This window comes from Pristis pectinata, chromosome 7 (genome assembly GCF_009764475.1).
Source record: "Pristis pectinata isolate sPriPec2 chromosome 7, sPriPec2.1.pri, whole genome shotgun sequence".
In the NCBI taxonomy this organism is placed as follows: domain Eukaryota; kingdom Metazoa; phylum Chordata; class Chondrichthyes; order Rhinopristiformes; family Pristidae; genus Pristis; species Pristis pectinata.
In genome coordinates this window covers 86548203-86573223 of record NC_067411.1, presented here as the reverse complement: position 1 = coordinate 86573223, position 25021 = coordinate 86548203, and the positions used below count along the sequence as shown (strand labels likewise).

Below are 25021 nucleotides of genomic sequence, written 5' to 3'. Positions count from 1 at the left end.
TGGAGGAAATGTATAAGTTTGAAACTTGTCCAGGGTGGAACAAGAAGCCACTTGGTTTGGTCTGCATTGATGCTGAGGAGTGTGACGATATGGATCTCCTTGTAAATAGGCCAACATACCTTTTGAAAATTATACCAACAACAACAGGATATCTGCTCATTTGCTGTTTATGAGCCTCAGCTATGCCAAGTTGGCTGCCATATTTGTCATACAAGTCACCCCAGTTCGAAGTAATTCAGTAAAGAAAATCAAATAAACTGCAGATGGTGGAAGTCTGAGTTAAAAGCAGTAAATGCTAGAAACACTCAGCAGGTCAGGCAGCATTTGTGGAAAGGAAAGCAGAGTTAACATTTCAGGTTGAAGACCTGCTGGGTTTTTCCAGTATTTTCTGTTTTATTTCAAAAATAATTCATTGATTGTAGATTGCTTTGGGATATGAAGAGACCATGATGTGCAGTTCACTGTAAATGCTTGTTAACAGTTTTATTGTATATATTTTCTGTGAATTTTGAATACAAGTTGGATTTAGCCACATTACATTTCAATTGCAATTCACCCTCACATTTTGATATAGTGGCTTCTTTTCAAAAACGGTATGTAGTGATGTTAACAAATGTTGCTTCTTACTTAAACACAAATTAGTTTTATTTGGATGTAAGATCTGGTCAATGATATTCATTCCAGATGGTTTTGTTTAAACATATCAATGTGGTGAGTGTTCTGTAAAGCACAACTATTGTAAAATAATCTCTTCAGAGATATTTAATTTGAAAATGAAGATGGAAAGCTAGAAAAACGATGAACCAAATATAATTAACTGAAACATCCCTCATCACTAAAGCTGCTGCTTACAATAAAGCAAAACTGACACTCAGTGACAGAGGTGTCTATCTAATCCATTTGGAGTTGGATGTTCCAATGACATGGGTGTACTGCATTATTTATCTTCTCACCAGAGTGAATGCTTTTAACTTTGTAAATTACTTTGAAACATGAGCTCTGGCTGTTGCTTAAGTAACAAAAATACTGCCAATCTACCTGTATATTTTACCTGGTTTCCCTCTTGTTCTGTATTTTTTAAGGTAGTTACTGTTGCACCTGACATTTCTGTCACTCATTCAGTGTATATGCTAATCTTTGTCTCACAGCTCAGGCTTTAGCATTAAATCCATTAAGGATGAAAATTGTTTGCTGACAATGTTTAGACCAACTGTTACTGCCTGCTGGAATATTCACCAGCAGTGCACCATTTTACAGTGAAGAACATTGGGCTGCTCAGCTCCTAGCTGGTGGCTCATCTCCAGGAGTCTAAAGTCTACTTTTAAAAATGTCTGAATTGAATATTGGATTGGATGCCCCTCAGGTGCACTTGAGGTACATGGCTTCAGTCCCCAATGCTAACTCATGTTGTGTCCATTTTACAACCACAAATGATGCACTGCTAAATTTCTATTCCATTTCTTTTTCATTCCAAATGGTTCGTTGCCATTCAACAAGCTCAGTCTTTTCACAGTATCTGTAAAAGCACGGAAAGTCAACATTCTGTGCTCTGCTGATGATGTCAGTCCAACAGCTGGGATGTCTGAAGGGCTCCCGGAACTTACAGAAATGCCGGGACAACACTCGAATCCAGGGAATGAAGATAATTGCTGAGAAAAACAAATTGATTGCAACTTGCATATTCACTTCCAGCAATGTTCTTAAGATCTACCGTGAAAAATTAGAAGGCATAAGTCTTAAGTATCTGGGACCAACAGTACAAAAGGCTTTGTGTCTAAAAAGGAAGTCAATACCTATTGCCTCCAGCCAATGACCAAAGCTAATGAATATCTGGAAAGCGACAATATTTCAGAGAAGGGAAAGTTACATCTCTGCAGTTGTGGTGACATCCAATATGCTTTGTGTTGTGAGGCAAACTTGAATTACCCGAAATGTACAAATTTAAGAGACTGATGTGGGTCTCATACACTGAGCACTGAGCCACTGAGATTTTTCAAGAAGTAAATTATATCAGAAATTGGAAGCTGCAAGCTGTTGGTGGAGCCATGTGACAATCTTGAGGGCAAAACACCTTTGCCAATGATATAACACAGGGCATCTCGGAAGAATAGAGGAAAGGAGGTAGGTCCAAGTGGAGTTGGGAAGCTAACATCAAGGATCAGATGGGACTTAAAGAGAAAGCTAGTCAAACACAGATTACAATGAGGGAAGGTTGCTGCAACAACGAATGTCCAATAGTTGCAGTGACTTCTGGACAGACTTGACATTGCAGAGCTTGGAACGCTTTTCCTGCTTCCATGTTTCATTCCTGGTTACACTAGTGTAACTATTGATTACACATCAGCAAGGGATACTGTAAAGGGATGACCGCCTGCTTTTCTCCATGGATGCTGCCTGGCCTGCTGAGTTCCTCCGGCATCATCGTGTTTTTCATCTAGATTCCAGCATCTGCAGTCCTTTGTTTCTCTAGTAAAGGATACAATTATTTTTGTTGCAGTTATCCTTTTGACCCAGATTGGTTTCAATTAACAGTCAGGTTACAAGATTTCAACCAGTTAAAAATGATAAAGAAATCCTTGTATTTTATGACATCTTTCATGATCTTGAGATGATCTATAAAAAAAACTACAGGAGATGGTCTAGGTGAACAGAGGATTCACTGCTTAGAGATGCTATGTCATCTTGTGTATGAATAGTTTTACAGTGATTCTCATTCACAACCAACCGCTGAAGCATTGAAAGCAACAATTCCCCCAAGTCTTCCAGTTCTGATGTATGGCTTTTATCCTAATACTTTTTTTAAGAATAATACACAAATTAGGGGCAAAATTAAATGCTCTCCCAAAGCCCCTAGTCATTGTTTCTGATGGAGATGGACATACATGCATCTGCCAGCTGGCCTGTATATACTTGCTCTCTCCTGGATGGAAGGACACCTCCTCCCTTCTCTCTTCTCACCTGAGCCTGACTGCATACCAAATCCAATTCCCAGTGCAAAGTTCCAGCTGTAAACCATGCACGTTGCTGATGCTCGAGTCTCACACCTACCCACACTCCTGACCCTGAGGCTCAGGCTGCACATGTGGCCCGGGTTCTTGGGCCCAGGCTTGAGCCACACACAGGATCCACTTCCCAAAAACCCTGGGCACAGCTGCACATCTGATCCATATTCTTGAGCCTTGGCTCAGGTTGAACGTGTGCCTCATGTTCCCAAATCCCTGGTTCCTGCTCCACACCTGGATGAGCATCTCGTCATCCAGATGTGGGAAGTATCTGAGGTGCTGTAATCATGAATATTTTTAAGAAAGGAGACAGGTTCCCTTGTGGTCACAACAGAGGACTCTCCCTCTGTCTGCCACAGGAAGAGTCATCATCAGGGTCCTTCTCAACACCAGTGGCCAAAGATCTGCTCCCAGCATCACAGTGTGGATTCCAGAGCACCATGGATATGATCTTCACCACACAATAGCTCCAAGGAAAAATGCAGGAGCAGCACCTTATTAAAGCCTCTGACTTCATCATTTGAGAGGAACTGTTGAACACCCTCCTCAAATTCAGCCAAACTCATCTCCATCTTACATTTTCTCCACAGCCATGCAAGCCACAATGGCATCCAATGAATCTACATCAGAACCAAGCTCAGTGAAGACTGGTGTCAAAAAAGGCAGTGATATTGGTCTCCTGCCCCCAACTTTTCTCAATTTTTCTCTTTGCAGTGTTTGCATCTTGCCTCCAACAAATATCCCGTGGGAGTGGAGATAATCTTCAGAACTGTGGTCAGTGCACTCCACAGTTAAGGTCACCCAGACCTCAGCAGTTGAGCTGCAGCATGCAGACAATGCTTGTGCTTGTGCACACTCAGAGGCTGAGGTCCAAGTCATTGATGACTCGGTCACTGAAGCATATGAGAGGATGGGCCTTACTAGGTGGACAGAGAGAAAGCTTCAAGGATGTGCTCAAAGCTTCCTTGAACAAGTGCAACATATCCAATGACTGCCGGGAATCTCTGGCCCATGACCACTCAAAATGGAGAAAGAACACTTGGTATGGTATTGCCAACTTCATGCATCAGGAGCACAAGCAGTGGAAAGAGTGTACCACCTCACAAACTAGCTACCCATAAAGGAGAGTGGGAGTAAGTCATCCTCAATCCTGAGGGACACGATTGTTTTTGATGCAAGCAACATGCCAACGTTATGCTGCCTGCTTATTTACTTGCAACTAGCGCTAACCAACTGTTCAATGGCTGCATGCTTCAGTATGGAGTTGAGTACTTTCATGAGTGGTTAACACCAGCTAAGACCAGCCTGCACTACTTAAAGCCAGCCAACACCTCTTCAAGTGAAGGCACATTGTCTTTGCAGCCAGTAGCAACACTCATTCTGGATCTTGTTCTGATCTGGGACAGATTGAAGAATGGCAACAACACATGTTAACGTCATCACCTGCGAGCTTCCCTCCAAGGCAAGTGCTATCCTGAAGTGGAAATATATTGCCATTCCCTTCTTGTCGCTGCACTAAAACCCTCTAACTCCTTAACAGTCAAGAGGCAATGGTGGGTCATGCTTGCAGCTTTGAATCAGAGAAGGTAGGAGAATGAGGGACGGGTAAGTGTGTAGAGATTAGGTATGAGGATATCATCTTCTCTGGCTTTAGCCCCACTGCTGGCCATGGACTCAGTAATAACTGCACCAGGTCCTCTCTGAGAACAAGGTGATATATGCTGCAGGTGACCTTGCATGCCAGCTGCTGCTGACTCTGGTCATCCTCCACCTATTCATACAAGGCACAAGGGAAGCATGCGGGGGTCATGTCATGTGCTTTGCTGATTAACTGGAGCATGTGCCTTCTGAATGAATTGACATGCAAGGTTTGCAGCAGTGCCAACTGTGTAAGGGTGCACTGATGCACACAGATGTTAGCTCGGGGTGTTTATAGAAAGTGGTGGTAAGTGACCATTGCCTCTTGACAGTTAAAGAGTTGCAGGGTTTTGATGCAGCAGCAGGGAAGGAATGGCTAAATATTTCCATGTCATGATTACGTTTGCCTTTTCCATTATCCTTGTGGCTTTTGGTTGCAAAGGTCATTGGATTGGAAGGTGCTGTTGAAGGAACCTTGGATAGTTACTGCAGTGCACTTGCTACAGCAACTGTCCAAGGTTTGTGTTGCTGGTGGAAGATGTTAATATTTAAGGTGGTGGATGGGTCGCCAGACATCCAGGATGCTTTATCCCAGATGATATTGAGCCTGTTATCTGTTGTTAACTGCTGGAGCCGCACATATTCAGGCAAATCAGATTCCTGACTTGTGCCTTGGAGAAGGCGGGAAGTCTTTGTAGAAAGGAGGTGAGCCACTTGTTGCAGAATACCTTGTTCGTGACCTGCTCTTATAACCGCTGTATTTAGTGATAGGATCAGTTCTAGTCAAGCTTGAGGTCAATGGTGACTTTATTAATAGTCGAGAAGCAGTGTTTAACAGTCTTTAGAATTTTCCCCATGTTACATTATTTAAGAATTGCTACCCATTTGCACTATCCCTACGGGAATGATAATGAATAAGACAACACTTCTCCTGTCAAATAAATTTATTGTCAGTGTACTCCATCACACTCCAACAGCTTTTACAGTGAAAATCAGTCTCTTTGGTTTTGTGTAAAGCACTGAAGCATTTATTAAGTCATTTGCTTTACAAGTTGATGCAGGACTTAGATGAGAACTAAAGCTAGATGGATGGAATTGCCGCCACTTCACCATGACCCCATAACACTCTTGCCTGCAGGTCAGCCATCACATCTCGTGTGTTTGGCCAAATCAAATTGTGTGCAGATCCTGGATATGAGAACTGCAAGTGTCACTAAATGCTGAGGTTTTTCCTGTTCCTGATGTAGTGGAAAATGAGCCTGGTTGTGTTACCACTGAACATTTCATTCCTTTGGGCCGTCCTGTACCACCTGTCACTCGTAGAAAAGTTGGTGCAGAAGGATATCTTGTTCCCAAAGTCAATCAAATTGATCAGAATGTGCCTGTGGGGAAAGGAGATGGTATTTCCTGTCAATGGTTCCCCAAGCAGACTGTAAAAATTATTTAGCAGAATACCTCATCAAATGAGCATCGAGACTTGCTTGATTGGTGTGAGAAGGGCCTTCCCTATCAGATCCTTAATGCACAGCTGGAATCTCAGCCCCAACTTTGAGGAGGTTGAGCTGGGGATGAGACCAATGTCCATCTCCTTCTGTAATGTGGGTTTGCCAAGGGAGAGCCTTTATTGATGTTGCCCCAAACAGCTGCATAACACAGACTCTGTCCTCTGTGAGCTGCTTCCAAGAGACATGTTGAGACAAACATCGACTGTTGCTGGAAAATTATCTGCTCAGTGAAAACAGCCCTCTGATCTCCCATTGAAGTTCGCTGGTCTTCCAGTGTAAAGAACCATCCACCATTGAGTGTTGCCGACTGACATGTTCTATGGATTGGGACTGTATGCTGCTGGACAGGCTAAAGTTAGGTGCCACTGCTACAGGAGCTCTTTGGCAAAAGACCATAGCTCTCCTGTGCTTGCATACTGAAAGACTGGAGCCTATTTGCTGAAGCCATTCATGTAAATGAAAAATTGATTAATGCAACACTGATAGATTATTAAACAAAATTAGAGTGTGTGGTGTTGGAGTAACATCCTGGCATGTATTGAGGATTGGTTAATGGGCAGAAAACAACAGTAATAATAAGTGGGTTGAGAATTTGTGACCAGGGGAGTGTCACAGGATTAGTACCGGGACCCCAGCTATTCATAATCTATATCAGTGAGTTGGAGGAGGGCATCTTGTGTAGTATATTCAAATTTGTTGATGATACAAAGCAAAGTGGATTATGAGAGGCTTTAGAGAGTTACAAATTAGTTAAGTGAAATGGCAAGGACATGGCAGGTGAATGTATAATATAGAAAAATGTGAGGCCATTCACTTGGAAGGGAAAATAGAAAGACCATATATAGAAAGACTGAAGCAAGTAGGAACAGAAAGCAATGAAGAAGGGATTCATTGCAAGAGAATTTAAATACAAGAGTAGAGATGTCTTGCTTTAATCTTATAGGGCCCTACTGGAAAATTGTATACAGATTCTTTCTCCCTACTTAAGGAAGGGTATACTTGTGATAGCAGAAGTGTTCATTGATTGAATGCATGGGATGGTAGAATTGTTGCATTCCATGCATTCAATCAATGAATCAGGCAGACTGGGTGTTCACTCTCCTGAGTTTAGAAGAATGAGAAGTGATCTCATTGAAATGTATGGAATTCTAATGGGGCTACAAAGGGTGGATTCAGGGATGATATTTCCTTTGGTTGGGTGTCTCGAACTAAACAAGCAGTTCAAGGCAGAGGTGGGAAGAATTTTCTTCACCCAGAGGGAAATGCATCTTCCGAATTCTTTACCAAGGGGGGTGATGGAAGCTGAGTATATTCAAGAAATAAGTGAATCAGTATTTAGATATTAAATCAATCAATGCCAATGAGGTTAGTACAGGAAAGCAGCAGTGAGGTAAAAGATTATTGAATAGTCTAGCAGATGGGGGTGGTGGTGGGTGGGGGGGCAGGTGGGAGGGGTTGCTGCAAATGGTCTGCTCCTGCTCTTTGATCTTGTGTGAATGGAATGACATGTCTTGTACTGAGAACGGTGAGGTAGGAATTTGCTGTTCTTGGTAAATACAAATTTTTGATAAACAAGTTATCGCTTCCTGCTGGTTCTAGACAGGAGACTAAGGATCAGGAGTTTAAATCCTCCAGGTCCCATCCTGCTGAGAGTACAGAAGTTTCCCACTTCCCATTTGTATGATTCCTGGCCTGTGTTGACATTGACTCCTTGGTGCAGATTGTACCTGCCCTGAGAGAGGGATGCTTCAAACTACAAACAAAGCAAAGGAAACAAGTCAAACAAATATTTACTTCCCCTTCTGTTACTTTACATCTTAGAATCATTTCCATGCTCATACTAGAATCTATGGTCTGAATGGTACAACAGCCTTTCATCGTCTTCATAACCCTATTAGGATTCCTAAGTGTTGAACTTTCTAGGCTAGATATTTAAACTTTCAGTGTTCTGTAAAAAGAAATTATAATAGAATGTTGGAGCATGCATGAGAGACATTCAAGTACAGAAGTCGGCATAATGGTATGGAGTTAAAATTTCATGGACAGAGAGGAAGAAATTTGGGAGAGAATTAGAAAACTGATCAATTGGAAATGGGTTTTTCCCAAGCTACACCCATTTTTGTCAACTAACACTGATTTATTCCACCCCCCCTCAAAAAAAAACTAGCAGGAATGTCCAGGCTCTTAATAGGCAAAATAACTTGACAGGAGGTTGCTAAGTGTCCCCACTTAATTTAAAAACTGGATGCCACTTGATCACAGTGTACACAAAAATGTGAAAATCGGTGATCATTTTTATCTTTCTATTTCAGCTTTGTAGGAAATCTCTGAGAAAATTGTATGATCAGGTTCCTGGCTATATCTGGTTCATTGAAGTAATGTCTTAATCATTATATGTTGTTCAGATTTATGAGCACTTTTGACTTCACGATGTGACCTGGCTGCAGCAGTTTGAGTGTGTGGGTCAGTTTAGGTTTCATATTGATGCCTTGTTCCGGGAATGGAAGAGCATCAACCTGAAACACTAACACTGTTTCTCCCACCACAAATCCTGCCTGGCCAATTCACAGTTCCTGGGATTTTGTGCTTTCATTTTATACCTCATAATTGCACCATATATTTTCTTAACTGTTAAATTTTCTGACTAACCACCATCAAGAGCTAATATTTACCAGCAAGAGGCCAAACACAATGAATAAGTCGCAGCAGAATTTGAAGACCAATGCATGCTCCAATTATTTATTTACACATGCGTATATAATCCACACATTCATTTACACTGCCTTACACACTATACCTAGCAACACACACAAAATGCTGGAGGAATTCAGCAGGTCAGGCAGGCAGCATCTATGGAGGGAAATAAACAGACGACATTTTGTGTTGAGACCCTTCATCAGGACTGCACCTGTTCTGATGAAGGGTCTCAACCCAAAACGTCGACTGTTTATTTCCCTCCATAGATGCTGCCTGCCTGACCTGCTGAGTTCCTCCAGCATTTTGTCTGTGTTGCTTCACATTCCAGCATCTGCAGAACCTCTTGTGTCTCTGTGACACTATACCTAGCATTGAGTTCCTGTGTTGTTGATAAATTAAATGATTTGCTGTTTTTTAATGATTAAGCATACATAAAATATAACGTGCATTGTATTTTTCTGTCAATAAATCCACCCATCCCTCGGTCCCTAATTCTGCTGCTACTTTTAGGCACTGCCATATACTGCCGAATGGTGCAAATGGAGCTGGATGCTGCAAGTGGAGAGTGTAGGCAAAGCAGAGGCAACTTTCTGTCTGATCACTTACCTGCTGAAGGCTTCAGTATTGGTACTGGGAGAAAGTCCTCTGGGAACCTACCATTAATATCTAGGGAACAGTGCCAAGGATGTGGCAGAGCTGGCACAGCAGGCAGAAATCCTGTAGCAAAACTGAGAGATTAGCACATCAAGGACTATAGTTTCCACACCTGGCAGATTAGGAAACAAGCGAAGGTACACCTCCATGTTCTTCACCATATTTAGCCATACATCCTCCTGATCTCTAACTGAAAACATTGACTGTCTTCAAGACCTGTTCGCCAATAAATTATCAAAAGAGTTTGTATTTCTAGATTTACCACAGGCATCTTAATACGTTTCATTTTGATTGCATATTGTCATTCCGGTACTTGCAGTTTGCACTCTAACAATAACTGAATTCAGTCAACAGCTACATAAAGTGTAGAATAAGGAAAGTGTAATTTGACTGTTGTGAAAATGTTTTAACGCATTTTGAGGATGGAGCAAATACAATCCCATGTGTAAAGTTAATTATTTTGCCACTAGATTTCTTATGTTTCGATCATTTAAAAACACATTGGCTGATAATAAGTTGTGCTTGAGCTTTTTATAGTCATTATTTAGAAATGCACCTTAATATTTAATTGGCTGAACATTCTGATGCTTCTGTAATTAGTTTGGTGACCTGTAGAATTATCAATGTTGTTTGGCATTTTAAAGGTCATCCCTCCTTTCAATCTTTCTTCAAATGGATACAAGCTCAATTTTATCAGTTGTTTGATATTAGAAAACTTTTAACTCAAGGAATCAATACTGTGAATCTTCTTTGAACTCCCAGTGCATTAAATTTCTTTTTGAAGCAGGGTGACCTATGCTGGACATGTTATTGTAATGTGGTCTGAGAAATGAGTTTTAGAGGGCTAAAGTCATGTCTTCAGTTTGTAATCAAATTCTGTCATGGTGCAGATAGATTGATTTGTATTGCTGATAAAAGCCTCACAGTCAGCTGTAGAGTTAGCCTTGTGCATGAATGATGATGTGTTCTTCTGCACAATGAAACCAAAACTGGAGCCAGTACAAGGCTAGATGTTGGTCTAGTGATTCGTACTGAAACCTTCCATCTGGATGTCCAATAAAGAGCAGGTAGGGCACAGTGGTGATAATTGCTGTAGTTCATTTGGCACTTGCAGTAGGAAACTGAGACAGTGCCTGTTTCTAGGGTGCCAGATGTGGCCTTAAAGCTCCACAATGGCATTGGTGGGATGCTTGCACATCTCTGGGGTGAATGACTTTGGGCTGTGATTTGTGAGGGGAATGACAGTCTGCCAGAAACTTGCTGAGCAAGCAGGTCATGTCATGATGGCATTCAGTGTTTGTCATTGATTGGTATCAGATCTATCATTTTGCACCTCTCTCTGAACAATATTCAGCAGCAGGAAGAATTCTCTCCCCTCATCCGAACTAGTACTACTTACAGGAATCATCAACTACCTGCAGGTTAGTTGTTGGCATATTTCTTCTGGGTGTTGATGCAGCTTCCTATGTTGTGTTAAGAGGAAGTGGTGTGGAAATATTGGCATCTTCAAAGCTTCATAGACACGGGTCCGTTTATGGGCATTCCCCTTGTGATATGATCACACTTGGATATCTAATTGACCATCACTTAGCCACAATACAAAAACAAATGTCACTACAAAATTATGCATGTCAAACTAAATTTAACAATTAAGTCATGATTATTGCGTACAAGTATCAGCCAATCATGTAGAACTGATTTGGCTCATCAGCCTTATGTAATAAACTGTCTTCTCATTACTACGTTATTCTTACAGGAAGTGACATTTGCCACAGAAAACAAGCTTCTTTGGTTCAATCAGTTGCTACGACTGCATCACTAGTGCTGGCCTTTTGTTCATTTCCCTCCTTCTGTTGCCACTTAGCAGGAGATGCCAATCCGAGGAGACAATTGGGAAAATTACTAGGCTCATACAAAATAGCACTGTCAATTGGAAAGAGAACAACAGATACTTAACAATGGTCACAAGATGGTAATTTCACTGATGGATGAGATAACTGTATAAATGAGGATGATTGCAGTAGTTTTAAATGAAAGGGTGAATGCCTAAAGAGGGGCAACCAAACACAGCTTTAATGACCAAGGGGACTGCAAGATAAGTTGGACAGTCAGCAACTTAATAAGAGCTATGTTCAAGATAACCCAAGGCACGGGCGAAACTAACTGGGAAGTTCATGAAGGGCAATAAGAGAGAAACTGTGCTAGTTCAAAGAGAGCTCTTGGGGAAGTTTGACTTTGCTGATATCAATTATTTGGGTGGCCCATAACAGAGGCATCTGTGAGTGCTCATAATTTTGGTAACAAAAAAAACTATGAGCTTGTGAACTCCTTGGCGTTTTGAGAGATTTGGTGCAGGATTTTTTCCAAATTTTGGACTCAGAAGGAAAAGGGTTTGGAACGGGTTGGGAGATTTAGTGGTATTGCTTTAAATCAGAGATGGCTTTCACCATAACCAAATTTAAGAGTTTAGAAAGGCCACAAAAGATATACAATACAACATATGAAGAAATGGGGTTGTGAAATTGGAGAAATAGTCTTGGGTGAGTAGCGAGTTTACAGGAGAGAGGACAAATGGAAATGAAATAGATATTAAAATTCACCAGAGGGTGAGGAAGGCACGGGAGGAGGATATCGATTTGAAACTTGGAGTGGGGATTGTGAAGGCTGCAGCCAGAGAATTTTATAGGAGAGGCGAAGTTCTCAAGAAAACGTGCAAAAGGAGTAGAGCATGTGGATGAGCTGTTCATGATGATGAGATCTACACTGCCATCGAGATAGTGTGGACAGGATGGGATGGGATAGGTCCAAGAGAACATGACACATGAAAGATAAAAGTGACAGGTTGGGATCCCAAGTGCACAAACAAACGGACAGTTATCAGAGGGGTTGGGTTCCTTCTGGATTTTTGTGGGTCTGCTGCCTTGGCAGAAATTTAGCAGAATTCCCCTTCACACGTGTAGCTAGGGCTTCTGCCAATGATGCAATGACAGAACAGCAGAAGCTTCAGGGAGCATCTGGTAATGGATATGACAAGAGAAAAGAAGGAAATTGTCTTAATAGTATCACAGCAGAAGGAGGACCCACTAAGCAAGAGGTGAGAAGAGAAGGAAAATTGCCAAAATAATACAGACCTGTTAAAGGAGGATTTTTATTTTCACCTGTTTGGAAGGAGAAAAAAAGATCACAAGCTAGTTGTTCATAAATAAATCATTCTCATGTATGTAGAGATTGATATTCCACCTAGCCAACGTCACTAAGCTAAGTATTTTTAGATGTGTATAAGGGAGGAAGTGCAGATCCCATTGAGTGAGGGGAAACATCTTCATTCTCAGATCCAATGAAAATGCTCCAACAAAGTTCAGAATGTCTGTGTGGAACCCATCTGATGGAGAGAAACTGCAGGGAATCCAAGCAGTAATACCATTTTTCTTGTACTCCTCAGGGGGCTATAAGGAAATGTGGGCACAATCATCTTTTTTCCTATCTTCAAGTAGTTTGTACACTTAAAAGTCCTTAATTGATGATGCAAATTTTTGGATGTTCTGAAGCATTATATCCAAATTCCTTTCTTTGTTCCTGTGTTTTCTTTTCTTCCCTCCTTCCTTCCTTTCCCCTTTCTTTATGTCCTCTCTTGAGTGCTCAGCATGGCTGTCACCAACTCTTAGCTTAGGACTGTAAGTGATGCAATTGTTGTACTTCCTTGAAACGGTGTTTCACAAAGATCTGCCCTCTCACCTCTTGCCAAAGTCTATTCAACTCCATATGACCTAAGGCCCCTCTGTTAGTTCATCACAATGAGCCATCCCATCCAGGAAAGTACTCGTTGCTGCTGACATTTATTGGATTTTGATAATTCATATCTGTATTTGAGAATAAATGCATGTCATGAACATAATTCAACCAATCATGCAGTGTGTGTTTATTTGAAACAAGCATTTTAGTTCCTAACTATTTTGGTCCTAATTCAGGATCTTGACCTGTCAACTATCCCTTTGTCTTCAGAGATGCTGCCTGACTCACTGAGTTCCTCCAGCAGCTTGTTTTTTTACTCCAGATCCTAGCTTCTGAAGGCTCTTAGGTCTTGGGTTTTCCTTCTCTTTTTTTTCCATAGTTTCAATGGACTATTATTTAAAGCTGCCAATTAATAATAGTCAATGAACACAATTATGCACATGGAAATTAAGCGGTTAACTGTTTATAATGCTGTCATTGTGCCTTTAATGATGGAAATATAAAAAGAATGTTTCAGAAAAAAATCACACTACCAACACCCTCTGTCTTGGGATCAGTAGGCAAACATATGTTGCAAGTCCTGATTGCACCTGAGATGCTCCCCTGTACTCCAAAGTCCACTGTGTGGAAAAAAATAATCTTAACTAAAGGTGGAATCACATCCATCACATTGCCCTGAAGCTGACTCTGAACTGGTCAATAAAACCCCAGGATGGACCCACCTACCCAGGCTGAACCCTGGCTCCTCCCATCTCTCCCAAAGTAAACTTGGTGTCTAAGTTTAACCAGAAGGCCGTGAGGGTACTAATAATGGGTGACACTGCAGCCAAAGGTGGAATGAAGGAAACCAGAGTGAGCAAGAGGCTGGAACTGGAGGAATGTGGAGATCTGATGGTCATAGTAGTGGAGGAGCTTGCCTGCAGAGATAGGGAAGGGCTGAACACAATAAGAAATATAATTAGGGCTGATATCGGTGAAACATTTTAGATTTGACCATTGAAAAACATTCGTCTTTCTCAAAAAACGAAAACTGGAGATGGTGGAAATATCAAGCACGTTAACCGTCAACCTGTAGGCAAAGAGAGACACGCACACACAGCGCTGATGTTTTCAGGCCATTGATCTTTCATCAGAATTGAGGAAAGCTAGAAATCTGTTGTAATGAACCAGTCACCTAGTGTTGCATTGCAGTGGGAATAAAGCCATAATTAACTCTTTTAAATGCTCAGGGTACAATTTTTGCTCTTTAGCCGTTTAAACTCAACAATAGAACACTCACCTGGCATCCCTCACACTGAAATAGTTGCCACCCAATTATTTAAATTATTTGCCCAACCAAATATTGTAACTGTGATGTATTTGAGTTTGGGAGGAAGACAATAATTGTGCTTTTTATGAAGCTGTGGCCACGCCTGATGGTTGTTTTAAAATGTTGCATCTTGAGAGATTCTTTCCTAGCTCCAAACCACTGCAGAACGTTTTGCAGGTGACAAAAGTTTATTCGAAGTTTAGTCACTGTTGGATGAAAGAAACGTGGCAGCCATTTTATGCACAACATCTGCAATTAGCCATCTGACGACAACATAAGTTTTGATTATGTTGATAGAGGGATATACGTTCGCCAGAAATGCCCTGTTCTACTTTCACATAATGCCACTGGATCGTTTATGCCCACCTGAGAGAGCAGATGGGGGTCTCGGTTTAATATCTCTGCCTTGGTGCTGTGCTGGAGCTTTAACTAAGACATTTGTGCTCTATTCTGTGGGGTGGTACTTGAACCTGTAACTTTCTGACCCAGACATGAGAGCGCCAATAACTAAGAGTCATAGCTGCCAAGATTCTGCCAGGGTTCTGTTTCAGATATACATAAATTCCTTTGAGTGTCTGGCCATGCTCAAGAATTGCCACCTTCTCAGAATAACCAACTGTGAACTACAATCATCATGGATTTTCACCTTCTCATCCCTTTGTTTTCTCCATTGAGAAAATGTGGTTTGCCAGAAACTCTTTAAACACCAAGGTTGTGCCAGAGAACTGGAGGATTGCAAATGTTATACCCATGTTCAAAGAGAATGCAAGGATAAACCCAGCAACTGTGGCCTAGTATTTTCAACTTTAGTGGTGGGAAAGTTGCTATAAATAATCAAGGACAAAATTAATAGTCAATTGGAGATGTGTGGGGTAATAAAAGAAGGTCGGTATCACGGTTAACTAACCTGACACTATTTGGTAAAATATTAAGAGAGAATTGATGAGGGCAGAATTATTGATATTGCGTGTACGAACTTACTTAAGATCTTTGATAAAGTGTCACATATTAAGCTTGTTTTCAGAATTGAAGCTGATGGTGTGAATAGGCAGCACCGAACAGGTATGGCAGTGAGCTGATAGAAGTGTTCAAGGTCCAAAAGGGACTGGGCAAAGTGAACAAAGAGAAACTGTTCTTGTTGGCAGAAAGGTCAGGAGCCAGAGGCCATACATTAAAAGTGATTGGGAGAAACCCCCAGCTGACAGAAGAAAAGCCCTTTTCACGCAGCACGTGGGCTTGGACTGCCTGAGAGGGTAAAAGGAGCAGAATCAGTCATTGCTTTGAAAAAGGGAACTGGGTTTGACACTTTAGGGAAAGTAAATTTAGGATCCAGGGAAAGAGCTGGGATATTGGACGGACGTTTACTTTTGCAGGAATGGACATGATGGCCCATGCAGTAAATGCACAATTCTTTGGCTCTAGGACCTACTCATTCGGGTGAAAATTCTTTGATAGAAGGGAACCTGGATGGCTTATACCCCAAGTAAAGGAGGCCTGTAACTATTGCATAGAAGATCACCAGATGGGTACACAAAGCATCGATGTACTTCTTATAGTTTTTCTCAATTATATGTGCTGATGTTGAAACTGTTATTCAAAAACTGTAACAGAGAAGTGTGAATCCTGAACAGCAGCCGTCTGTAATTGTAAGGCTCTTAAAAATGTATAGAGAAGCCATCCCTGTGACAAAATATTTGTTTATTGCACCTTGTATTTTGATGTGTTTTTATTAAGTATTGGTATCTAATTACAGGCTGTAATAATGTCACCTTGCTAGGCCACTCTGATTGATTGACAGTGCTGTAGTGATTTTTTAAAAGGAGAGATTAAAGAGCAGGGGAATGTATCAGGGAGCTGTATCAATTCAAACATATTTGAAATATTATTTTTTATTTCTTGCATGTTTCTTGTTTTCACCCGATATCTATGAGTTGAGCGAATGAATGTAACAGATTGTTGCAAAAAGAAAATTATTTCTTGGCTCACTAATTTTACTAATCTTTTGGAGATGATAACAATATTTTTGCAATCATGAGAAATATTAAAAATATTATTTTATAGTATCTCAAAATACCATAATATTCTATTATTACCCGCAATGTACATTGCATTTTTAGCTTTATCAGGTGACTCAGCACAAAAATGTTTATGGCTTTTGATAATTTTTTTAAATGTTAATTTTGTTTCCTTAATTGATTTTATTTCAACAAATGTTTTACATTTTGTATCAATAATGAAAGGTGTAAGTGGATTAAAAACAAATGATCTTTATACACATTTCTCTCCAAAGCTTCTGAATTGTAGTACCAAATTATACTGTTTGTTTCTATATTTCAGCCTTTCGTTTCATTCTAATTCCGTTGTATATATCTTATAACCTTTGTTGAGCTACTATTATGATTCCCATCATAATTCCACCATGTCCCAACCTTGGTTTTGGCTGGTTTAAGCTCACAATATCTCAAGTCAGATTTTGATTGAAATATTTAACCACATCATTGTTACCACCAAATAAAACAGTTGTACAAAGATATACATGCAGCAAATATCTTGTACTTCGCAAACAATGGAGGATTTTCATCCCAAAAGTAAAATTACAGGAACAATTGAACAGTCGGATGGAATCAACTGTGTAATGATATTCTAATTGGCTTGCAGATATCATGACAGCCAGGATGTCACAAGCAATTTTCTTGGAGCAATGTGGCTTATTTCTATCACCTTCCTTTCCATTGGATATGGTGATATGGTACCGCATACATATTGTGGGAAAGGAGTTTGCCTACTCACAGGGATTATGGTAAGTGATATATTTCAGTAACCCATCACAGTGTTGCACTGAAAGGACAGTAGGTTATTGTTTTGAGGGCAACCACAGTATATACCCTGTTGCAGATGGAAGGCCATTTATAATATAGATATCAGTCCCAAAAACCACATAGGCTTGGATTGCAACTTTTGAGGTATAATCTGCACAGTTACTGGTAGCAACGCAGAACATTAATCATTATGGCTGTTCACAGGCAAAGAGGATTTCAGTTTTGGCCACAGCATTGCCAGGTGGGTCATTCAAGGAAGGGAAAACGATTCAGAGGGGATAAAGTAGGCAACTGGTTTAACACTGCATACCACTCACCTGACTATGGAGCAAGGAAAGCACTCCACTTCCAGGAAAACATTATTATTAAAAACATCCCCTTTTTGTGGCAGTCTCCAGCAGTTCTAAAACAGAGTCCTGCTTTGGTTACACAAGGCATGTTTCCATGAATATAGCTGCCCCTGCTCCAACTCTGATAGGAGGTACTCAGGTTTACAACTTGGAATTAGGGAAAAGACCCTTCTGGTGTGGGTTCTGCATGTTGGATATTCTGCCTTTCTTTTATAATGTGTTTTTTCTTCGGGTAAACTGTGTTGGGTACTCAGATGTGACCACTTCAGGACTGTTTCATTTCACTTTGGAATTTTGAGTGGGCACTCTACTATTCGCTTTGAGGTGTTCTTGCTGTGCCTCATGAATGCATGTGGATGCATGCAATAGAACTGAAAGCTTTTATCTTCAGCTCCTTAGGGGAAATTAAACCAGCTTATTTTGGAGCGGCTGAAATTGAGCAGTCCAAGGGAAGCAAGGTCTTCACTGTTCCGCATTGGACTAGGATACCGTACTTGTTTTTTATTCTGTGGAGGACCCACCCCACCGCCATCCCTTAGAGTGCTGGCTGCCGCCCCACAATCCCATGAGAGACACAGGTTCTGACCTTCTCATTACCCAGGACCCTGACACGCCCAATGGCACTGCCACTTTCCCTCTGATAGTCCCATCTGTGGCGGCAAAGGAATAGTCGATGTTTTGGATTGAAACCCTGCATCAGGACTTTCTGTGATAAGCCCTGTTTGAATCTAACGAGTAATTACACCAGCTTCATGCTTTTCACTGGATTTCAATACCAAAACAGACAGTGAGATGCTGGTTTCACAAAGCAAGCAGTAGAGCACCACAATTTGTCAGCTACTTCTGGAATTCCATATTTTGATTACACATTTGGCTTTATGTGTATTTGCTGAATCATTTGCAAACAGTCGATCGCAAACAGCATTAACTGTGCCATCACTTTGACTCTAAACTATAGACGAATTATAAAGTATGTGATATACCAACATAAAAGTCCTGTATAACAATGATTTGGTGATTCATTAGATTGAATTGAAAGTTATTTTTATATACTTTTATATTGCGAGTAGGTTTCAAGTCAGTAGCTATTTAAAGGTATTGGAAATAGATAGCCCTTTCTCCACTAGCCATGGTTTTTTAAAAAAAAATTAAATCTGCTGACTTTTCAGCTTTAATAACTAGTTTTATATGCCTCAAGTCATTTTGTAATATTGTACAGCTAAAAGCATCAAGATCTCATGAATGCATTTGGCTGCATGCAATAGAACTGAGAGCTTTTATTTCATCTTCCACATGGATAGTCCTAGAGTGTCTCCTTTTTTCATTTCATGTTGTTTTTCACAATTCAGATTCTCAATGATAAAAATGCACAATGTAAGCATCACCTTGCAATTTGCTGTTTTTAAAAATCAGCTCTATATTTCAATAACACAACTGAACGGGAAAAAAGCTGCCAGTCCTTAACATAATTATTAACAGATATGTAGAATCTGTGGAGGGATTTTTTTGTCTTCATGATTTGAGCAAAATATAGAGTGGAAAATTGGGCACGGAGGCTCACAAGCCCAATCATTTAAATAGAAGGAAAATCAAGTGGGCTCCATAATGACCTCCTTTCTGATTTTTCTGAGAAGCACTGGAATGACCAAAAGGTAAAGATAAATGTATTGGTATTGGTTTATTATTGTCACTTGTACTGAGGTACAGTGAAAAACTTGTCTTGCATACCGATCGTACAGATCAATTCATTACACAGTGCAGATACATTGAGTTAGTACAGAGTGCATTTATAAACTTACCCTACTAGACCTGGTGAGGATAGAACTTGTAAAATGTCTTTATTTTTTTTAACCGGAGCAGATTTTACTTCCAGATGATTTCTGTCCAGACATAAAAGAAGACATGTTGTTCCACTATGTTGTACCATATATGAATAGTATGCTGTCCCGCAAAACATGGTGTAAAGTGTAATGGTTAAACTACTTAGTCCATTGGAACTAGACTATTCAGTTTGAGACATATGCACTATTTAAATGTATTAAATACATCTGGATTTTTTTAAGGCTATTAGTAGTGACTGTAAACCCACTGAATTGTTACAAAAATCCAGCTGGTGACCAAAGCCACTTTAAAGAAAAAAAATTGCCATGCTCATCCAGTCCGGCCTAGATACAAGGTCCACCCAGAGCAATGTGGGTTCTTTTCACTGCTCTCTAGCAAATTGATGAGCAATTGGGGATGGGTAATACATGCTAACCAATGACACCAACATCTTTATGAAGAAATAAAATGATTATATTATAAATATTTTGTTATAATATATTATATATTATGTATATTTTATGTTGCAAGATATAATTTTGATAATTTTTTATTTTATTATGGTGAAAATTTTCAACTGTTGGAGCTGGAGCACTGTTGTATATCAGGCACCAAACACTCCCAAGTCAGGTTGGCCAAGTGCTCCCAACAATCTTGCTATTCCTGCACTTATTTCCATTTTGATTGCTTTTGCCATCTAAGTGGGGTTTCCTTGTGGTGCCAGTTGTACCGATTTCTGTATAGTTTTGTCCTGTGGACTCAGAACCAGTAATTCCAAACCAACTTCATAATCACTTTCAGCTGCAGACAAAGTACTTGGCTCATAATTGTGACCTGGATTCATTTCCTATTTCAGAGGAAAGGATTGCGCGCTGAGCCACTGCCCTGTCACCCTTGCTGCTCTCCTACCACTCCATGATACACCTGCCATATTGATGGATGCAATAATATTTTTAACTGAAGTAATACCAAGAATTGTTTATGTTTACGAATTCTTTTTACTTGTAGGGTGCTGGCTGTACTGCTCTGGTTGTAGCTGTGGTCGCACGGAAGCTGGAGCTTACCAAAGCAGAAAAACATGTGCATAATTTTATGATGGATACACAACTGTCAAAACGAGTAAGCAATTCTTTTCCATACGTAACCAACATTTGATTAGGGAGATGGTGTTTTCATTAAAAGAATATTTCCTGCACATCCACTTCCAGTTCAATATCCATTATCAAATGGGAGAAAAAAATCAATTTGAAGACATTGATGACTACTGATGCCTTTGTTTTGATGCTTTCCATGCATTAGAATTCTGGAAGTACTTTGTGTAAGCAATTTCTGTCACCTTGCTGCATGTTTGTGCACACAACTTAGATGCAGTGAAATGGTCAGTCTGGCAAGGAAGATGTCTAACGAAAATGATGCACCATGTAACACAACATTCTTTTAAGGGAATGAAGAAGAAGATTCAATTTAATTGTAGTGGAGTTAACTGTAATGAGGGGAGGGTACTTTATAATTCCCCATGTGCTGGGGCAGAGGGGTTAGGGAAGTCCTTTCCAACGGATAGGAGACTAATTTGTATCGGAGCACATTGGTTGATTGCTTGCAATCAGTCCATTGTCCCTCCATTCCTCATGTTAACATTTACCTTTCTATTCAAAAGACATAATTGCCACAGGTTGGAAAGTGGTGTCAGACAAATATTTTTAAGTGAGTGCATGCATGGAAACCTAACACTCTATCATTGTGTAAAATATCCACGTGCCACTAAAATTCTTTACTATTTTCTAAAGCTTCTAACTTGTAGCAATCTCTGTAGCTTCAGCAAAGGTAGGCCAACTTCCTCTGGGTTTTGGTGCCTAGATGTTTCCTTGGCCTGCTGGAGTTAAGCAGAGAGACAGTATAGCATGGGTGGTCGGGGGTGAGAGAGGAATGGGATGGAGTGGAGAGGTGGGTAGGGACAGTAGTTGAGTAAAGCAAGGGCTCTGATTGTGCAGAACCTGGTACATATTGAAGCAATGATCGAGGCACCAAAAATGGCTTGGTCAATGCATTTCAGGCATGGCGAAGTGGCTTTGGTTGGAGAACTCTAGTGCTTCATTGATTGCATCTTCATGGGGGTCATAAGCCAGGCCTAGTGGGTAACTTTTGTTCTTCAGTTGACAACCTCTCAGTCAGCTTGGAGGTTGAATAGATTGGAGATGAAGGATCCATGGAAATTACCTGGTTGTCTTGTACACATCTGGGGAAACATCTTGGTGATTGCAAACCAACTGCACATTAGTTGAATGGAACCAGAACTAGATTAGGGAGATGGTGTTTTCTTCAAAAGAAAAATTCCAGCACAACCATTTCTAGCTCAGATTCCATTACCAAGTGGGGTAAAAAAATTAGTTTAAAGTCATTGAGCCTTTTGATTAATTAAAACTCCATGCTGCTCTGGGGGCACTGTACTCCATGCTACTCTGAGTACTGTCCGCTAGCCTCAGTACTTGTGAGAATCCAGTCGGAGTAGGAGATCCAAGTGTTCTTTCATTCTGGTTGGTGTTATCCATGGCGAAGCTAATGCCCTTAGAAGCAAACCACCTGATACATTGGTGAGCAGGCAACCGCAGAATCCTGTAGAAGACTGAAGAGATCCCGTGGAGTAGAGGTTGAAGGCTGTGGCCACCTTGACAGGAGGTTTCCCAGGACCCACAACCAACACGAATGATTCAAGCGTGCAACAAATCTGCCACAGTCTGGGGTGGTAGCCTGAGCCTCCAGAGACGCTGTGGTTCTGACGTTGAGCTCCCCTGTTGTCCAGGTACAGATGGGTCACCACTGTAGTACTACATGAACATCTTGATGGAGAATTGCTTAGTTCAGTAAGCAGGTTGGCTAGTCCGGAAATATAGAAGATAAAATTTAAAACATGGTTAGCACAGTCTTCTCAAAACTTTCTCTGGAATTTGCCAAGTGAAAAGCCAAAATAATAGTTAACAAAAGCTATCGGAGTTGCTCATGAGAGCTATGAAGCTGTGATATTCAAAGTGAGGTTTCATTGTCACCACCTGGAACCTGTCCATAGGCACTCGAGTCTAAGCAGGGTCTCCTGCACCTGGGTTTACTCCCAAAACCAAGTAGTCAATTCAAGTCGATTTTATTGTCATATGCACAAGTACATGTATGCACAGATGCAATGAAAAACTTACTTGCAGCAGCATCACAGGCACGTAGCATCATTTAAGCAGCATTTGCAAGAAAAATATAAATTAAACATAAATTATACATAATTTTACAAGAAAGAACACAATTAGAACAAAGAAAAAACAAAGTCCATTTTAGTGCAAAGTGGTCATAGTGTTGCTAAACTGTAGTGGTTAGGGTTTTGCCAGTTGGTTCAAGAGCCGAATGGTTGAAGGGAAGTAGCTGTTCTTGAACCTGGTGGTGTGGGACTTCAGGCTTCTGTACCTCCTGCCCAATGGTAGCTGCAAAAAGATGGCTTGGATGGTGGGGATCTTTTAATGATGGATGTTGCCTCCTGTAGATACTATCAATGGTGAGGAGGGATGTGCCCGTGATGTACCGGGCAGAGTCCACTGCGCTCTGCATCTTCTTGCATTCTTGTGCATTTGAATTGCCATACCAGACCATGATGCAACCAGCCAGGATACTTTCAATAGTACATCTGTAGAAGTTTGTCAGAGTGTTTGATGACAAGCTGAACTCCCTTAATCTACTAAGAAGGTAAAGACACTGGCACACCTTCCTTGTGATTGCATCTATGTACTGGGCCCAGGACAAGTCATCTGACATGTAACCATAGTCCAGATTGTTAATGAATGATTAATTCATTTAAATTACCAACTTTCAACTCTCCTGTGATAGTTTCCAGTTTACATTGTTTCTGACCTGACCTGCTCACTACTTTTTGCAGACATAATCCTCCACCCACTCTGATCTGCACCTGCTCTTGTGTCAAAATCTTCCTGTATGTGCCTGCAGTAGCATCTAATGCTTCATCAGTTGATAGGTCATCGTAAATTACTAACAGCAAAGAGCCAATTTAGAATATTGCATGTCTAAATTTATTCTGAAGTATATTTAACAAAAAACAAATCATTTTGCACCAAGAATAGACTGCAGCTGTTTCTTTAGTTTCATATTCCACCTCATAACAATTTGTATAATAATTTCCCTGGAGTGTAATACTTCATTCTAAATGGAAATTAATTTGTTGGTAGTATATCCCAGCCTGGAAAAAGCAAAGATCGTTAATTCCAATGATTTTCTGGCTGTGATACTGAAGACTTGTATTCCCAGAGTAAAATACTGCAGATGGTGAAAATCTGAAGTAAAAACAGAGAGTGCTAGGATTACTTAACAGACCCAGTTTCTCTCTCTGCAGTTGCTCCCACCCAGACCTGCTGAGTATTTTCAGGACTTTTCTGTTTTTATGTGTATTCCTCAACCAATTTCACTACTGCACCAGTGCTCTCTACTTGAAAGTAGAGCCTGTGGGTTACTTTATGTCGCCAGCTACAAAAACAAATCGACAGACAAGAACTATAAACAGCGCATCATTTATTGGAGGCACTAACTGTCATCTATAACTACAGTGTCTGGGTACAACAATGTATCAAGATTCATAAAAAGTGATGCAAACTAAATTTTACAGGTTCGTCACACACTACACTGACAAAATGTAAAATGATACCAATCTTCTCGATCCCAAGAATTCGCTGTGGGAGTTCTTCAATACAGTGTTCTAAAATCAAGTACCTTTGGTTGCTATATCATCAATCTTCCTTCCATCAGAAGTCAGAGGTGCTCTATTTGCTAACATTTGCATGATAATTAGTTGGTTTTGCAGTTAAACCAAATCTGACTCTAAATACAAAAATAAAATGTAATTGGAACAGTGAAGGTTCGGAGGTGACCTTGCAATGTCTCAAGATAATGTAAGCCTCGTTTGAGCAGATGGAGACATGTTATTCCCTTCAGTAAGTGAATAACTAACTAGGGGTCATAATTCAAATTATTGGCAAAAAAAATTAGAAGGGAGAAGAGGAGGAATTTTTCTGGAGTTATTGAAATTTGAAACAATCCAACTGGAAAAACGTTAGAAGCTAATTCTATAAATAATATTAAAAGGGAATTGGATGAGGATAAACCACTTGTAGGGTAATGCACAAAATGCAGGCACGTAGTACAAAGCAGAATTGCTCTTTCAAATGTCAGGACAGGCACAGGGGACTGCATTGATGACTCGTTTACTGTAGGTTTCTAGGATATGCTGAATGCATTTCAAATTTGTTCACCACAAATTAATAACAGCAGAATCAATGAAAGAAAAAAATATTAAGCTGAATAATGATGGATGTACAGAAGGAACATGAAGGTTACAACAGAGAGCAGAGGTATGTATCTGGAAAATAAACCCATTTGTTGGCCAATATTCTGCGAGTAGCTCCAAAACGTAATCCTTCAATATTCACTTGCAGTACCATAGGGCATA

General features: G+C 40.4%; 1 protein-coding gene across 1 annotated transcript in view; it reads left to right on the top strand.

Moving 5' to 3' along the window:
• LOC127572527 (small conductance calcium-activated potassium channel protein 2-like) overlaps positions 1-25021 on the top strand; it is a 103814-nt gene that overhangs the window by 58413 nt on the left and 20380 nt on the right. The window contains 2 exon segments of the mRNA XM_052019893.1: positions 17196-17337; positions 20536-20646. Of these exon segments, the coding sequence (XP_051875853.1) occupies positions 17196-17337; positions 20536-20646 (253 nt within the window).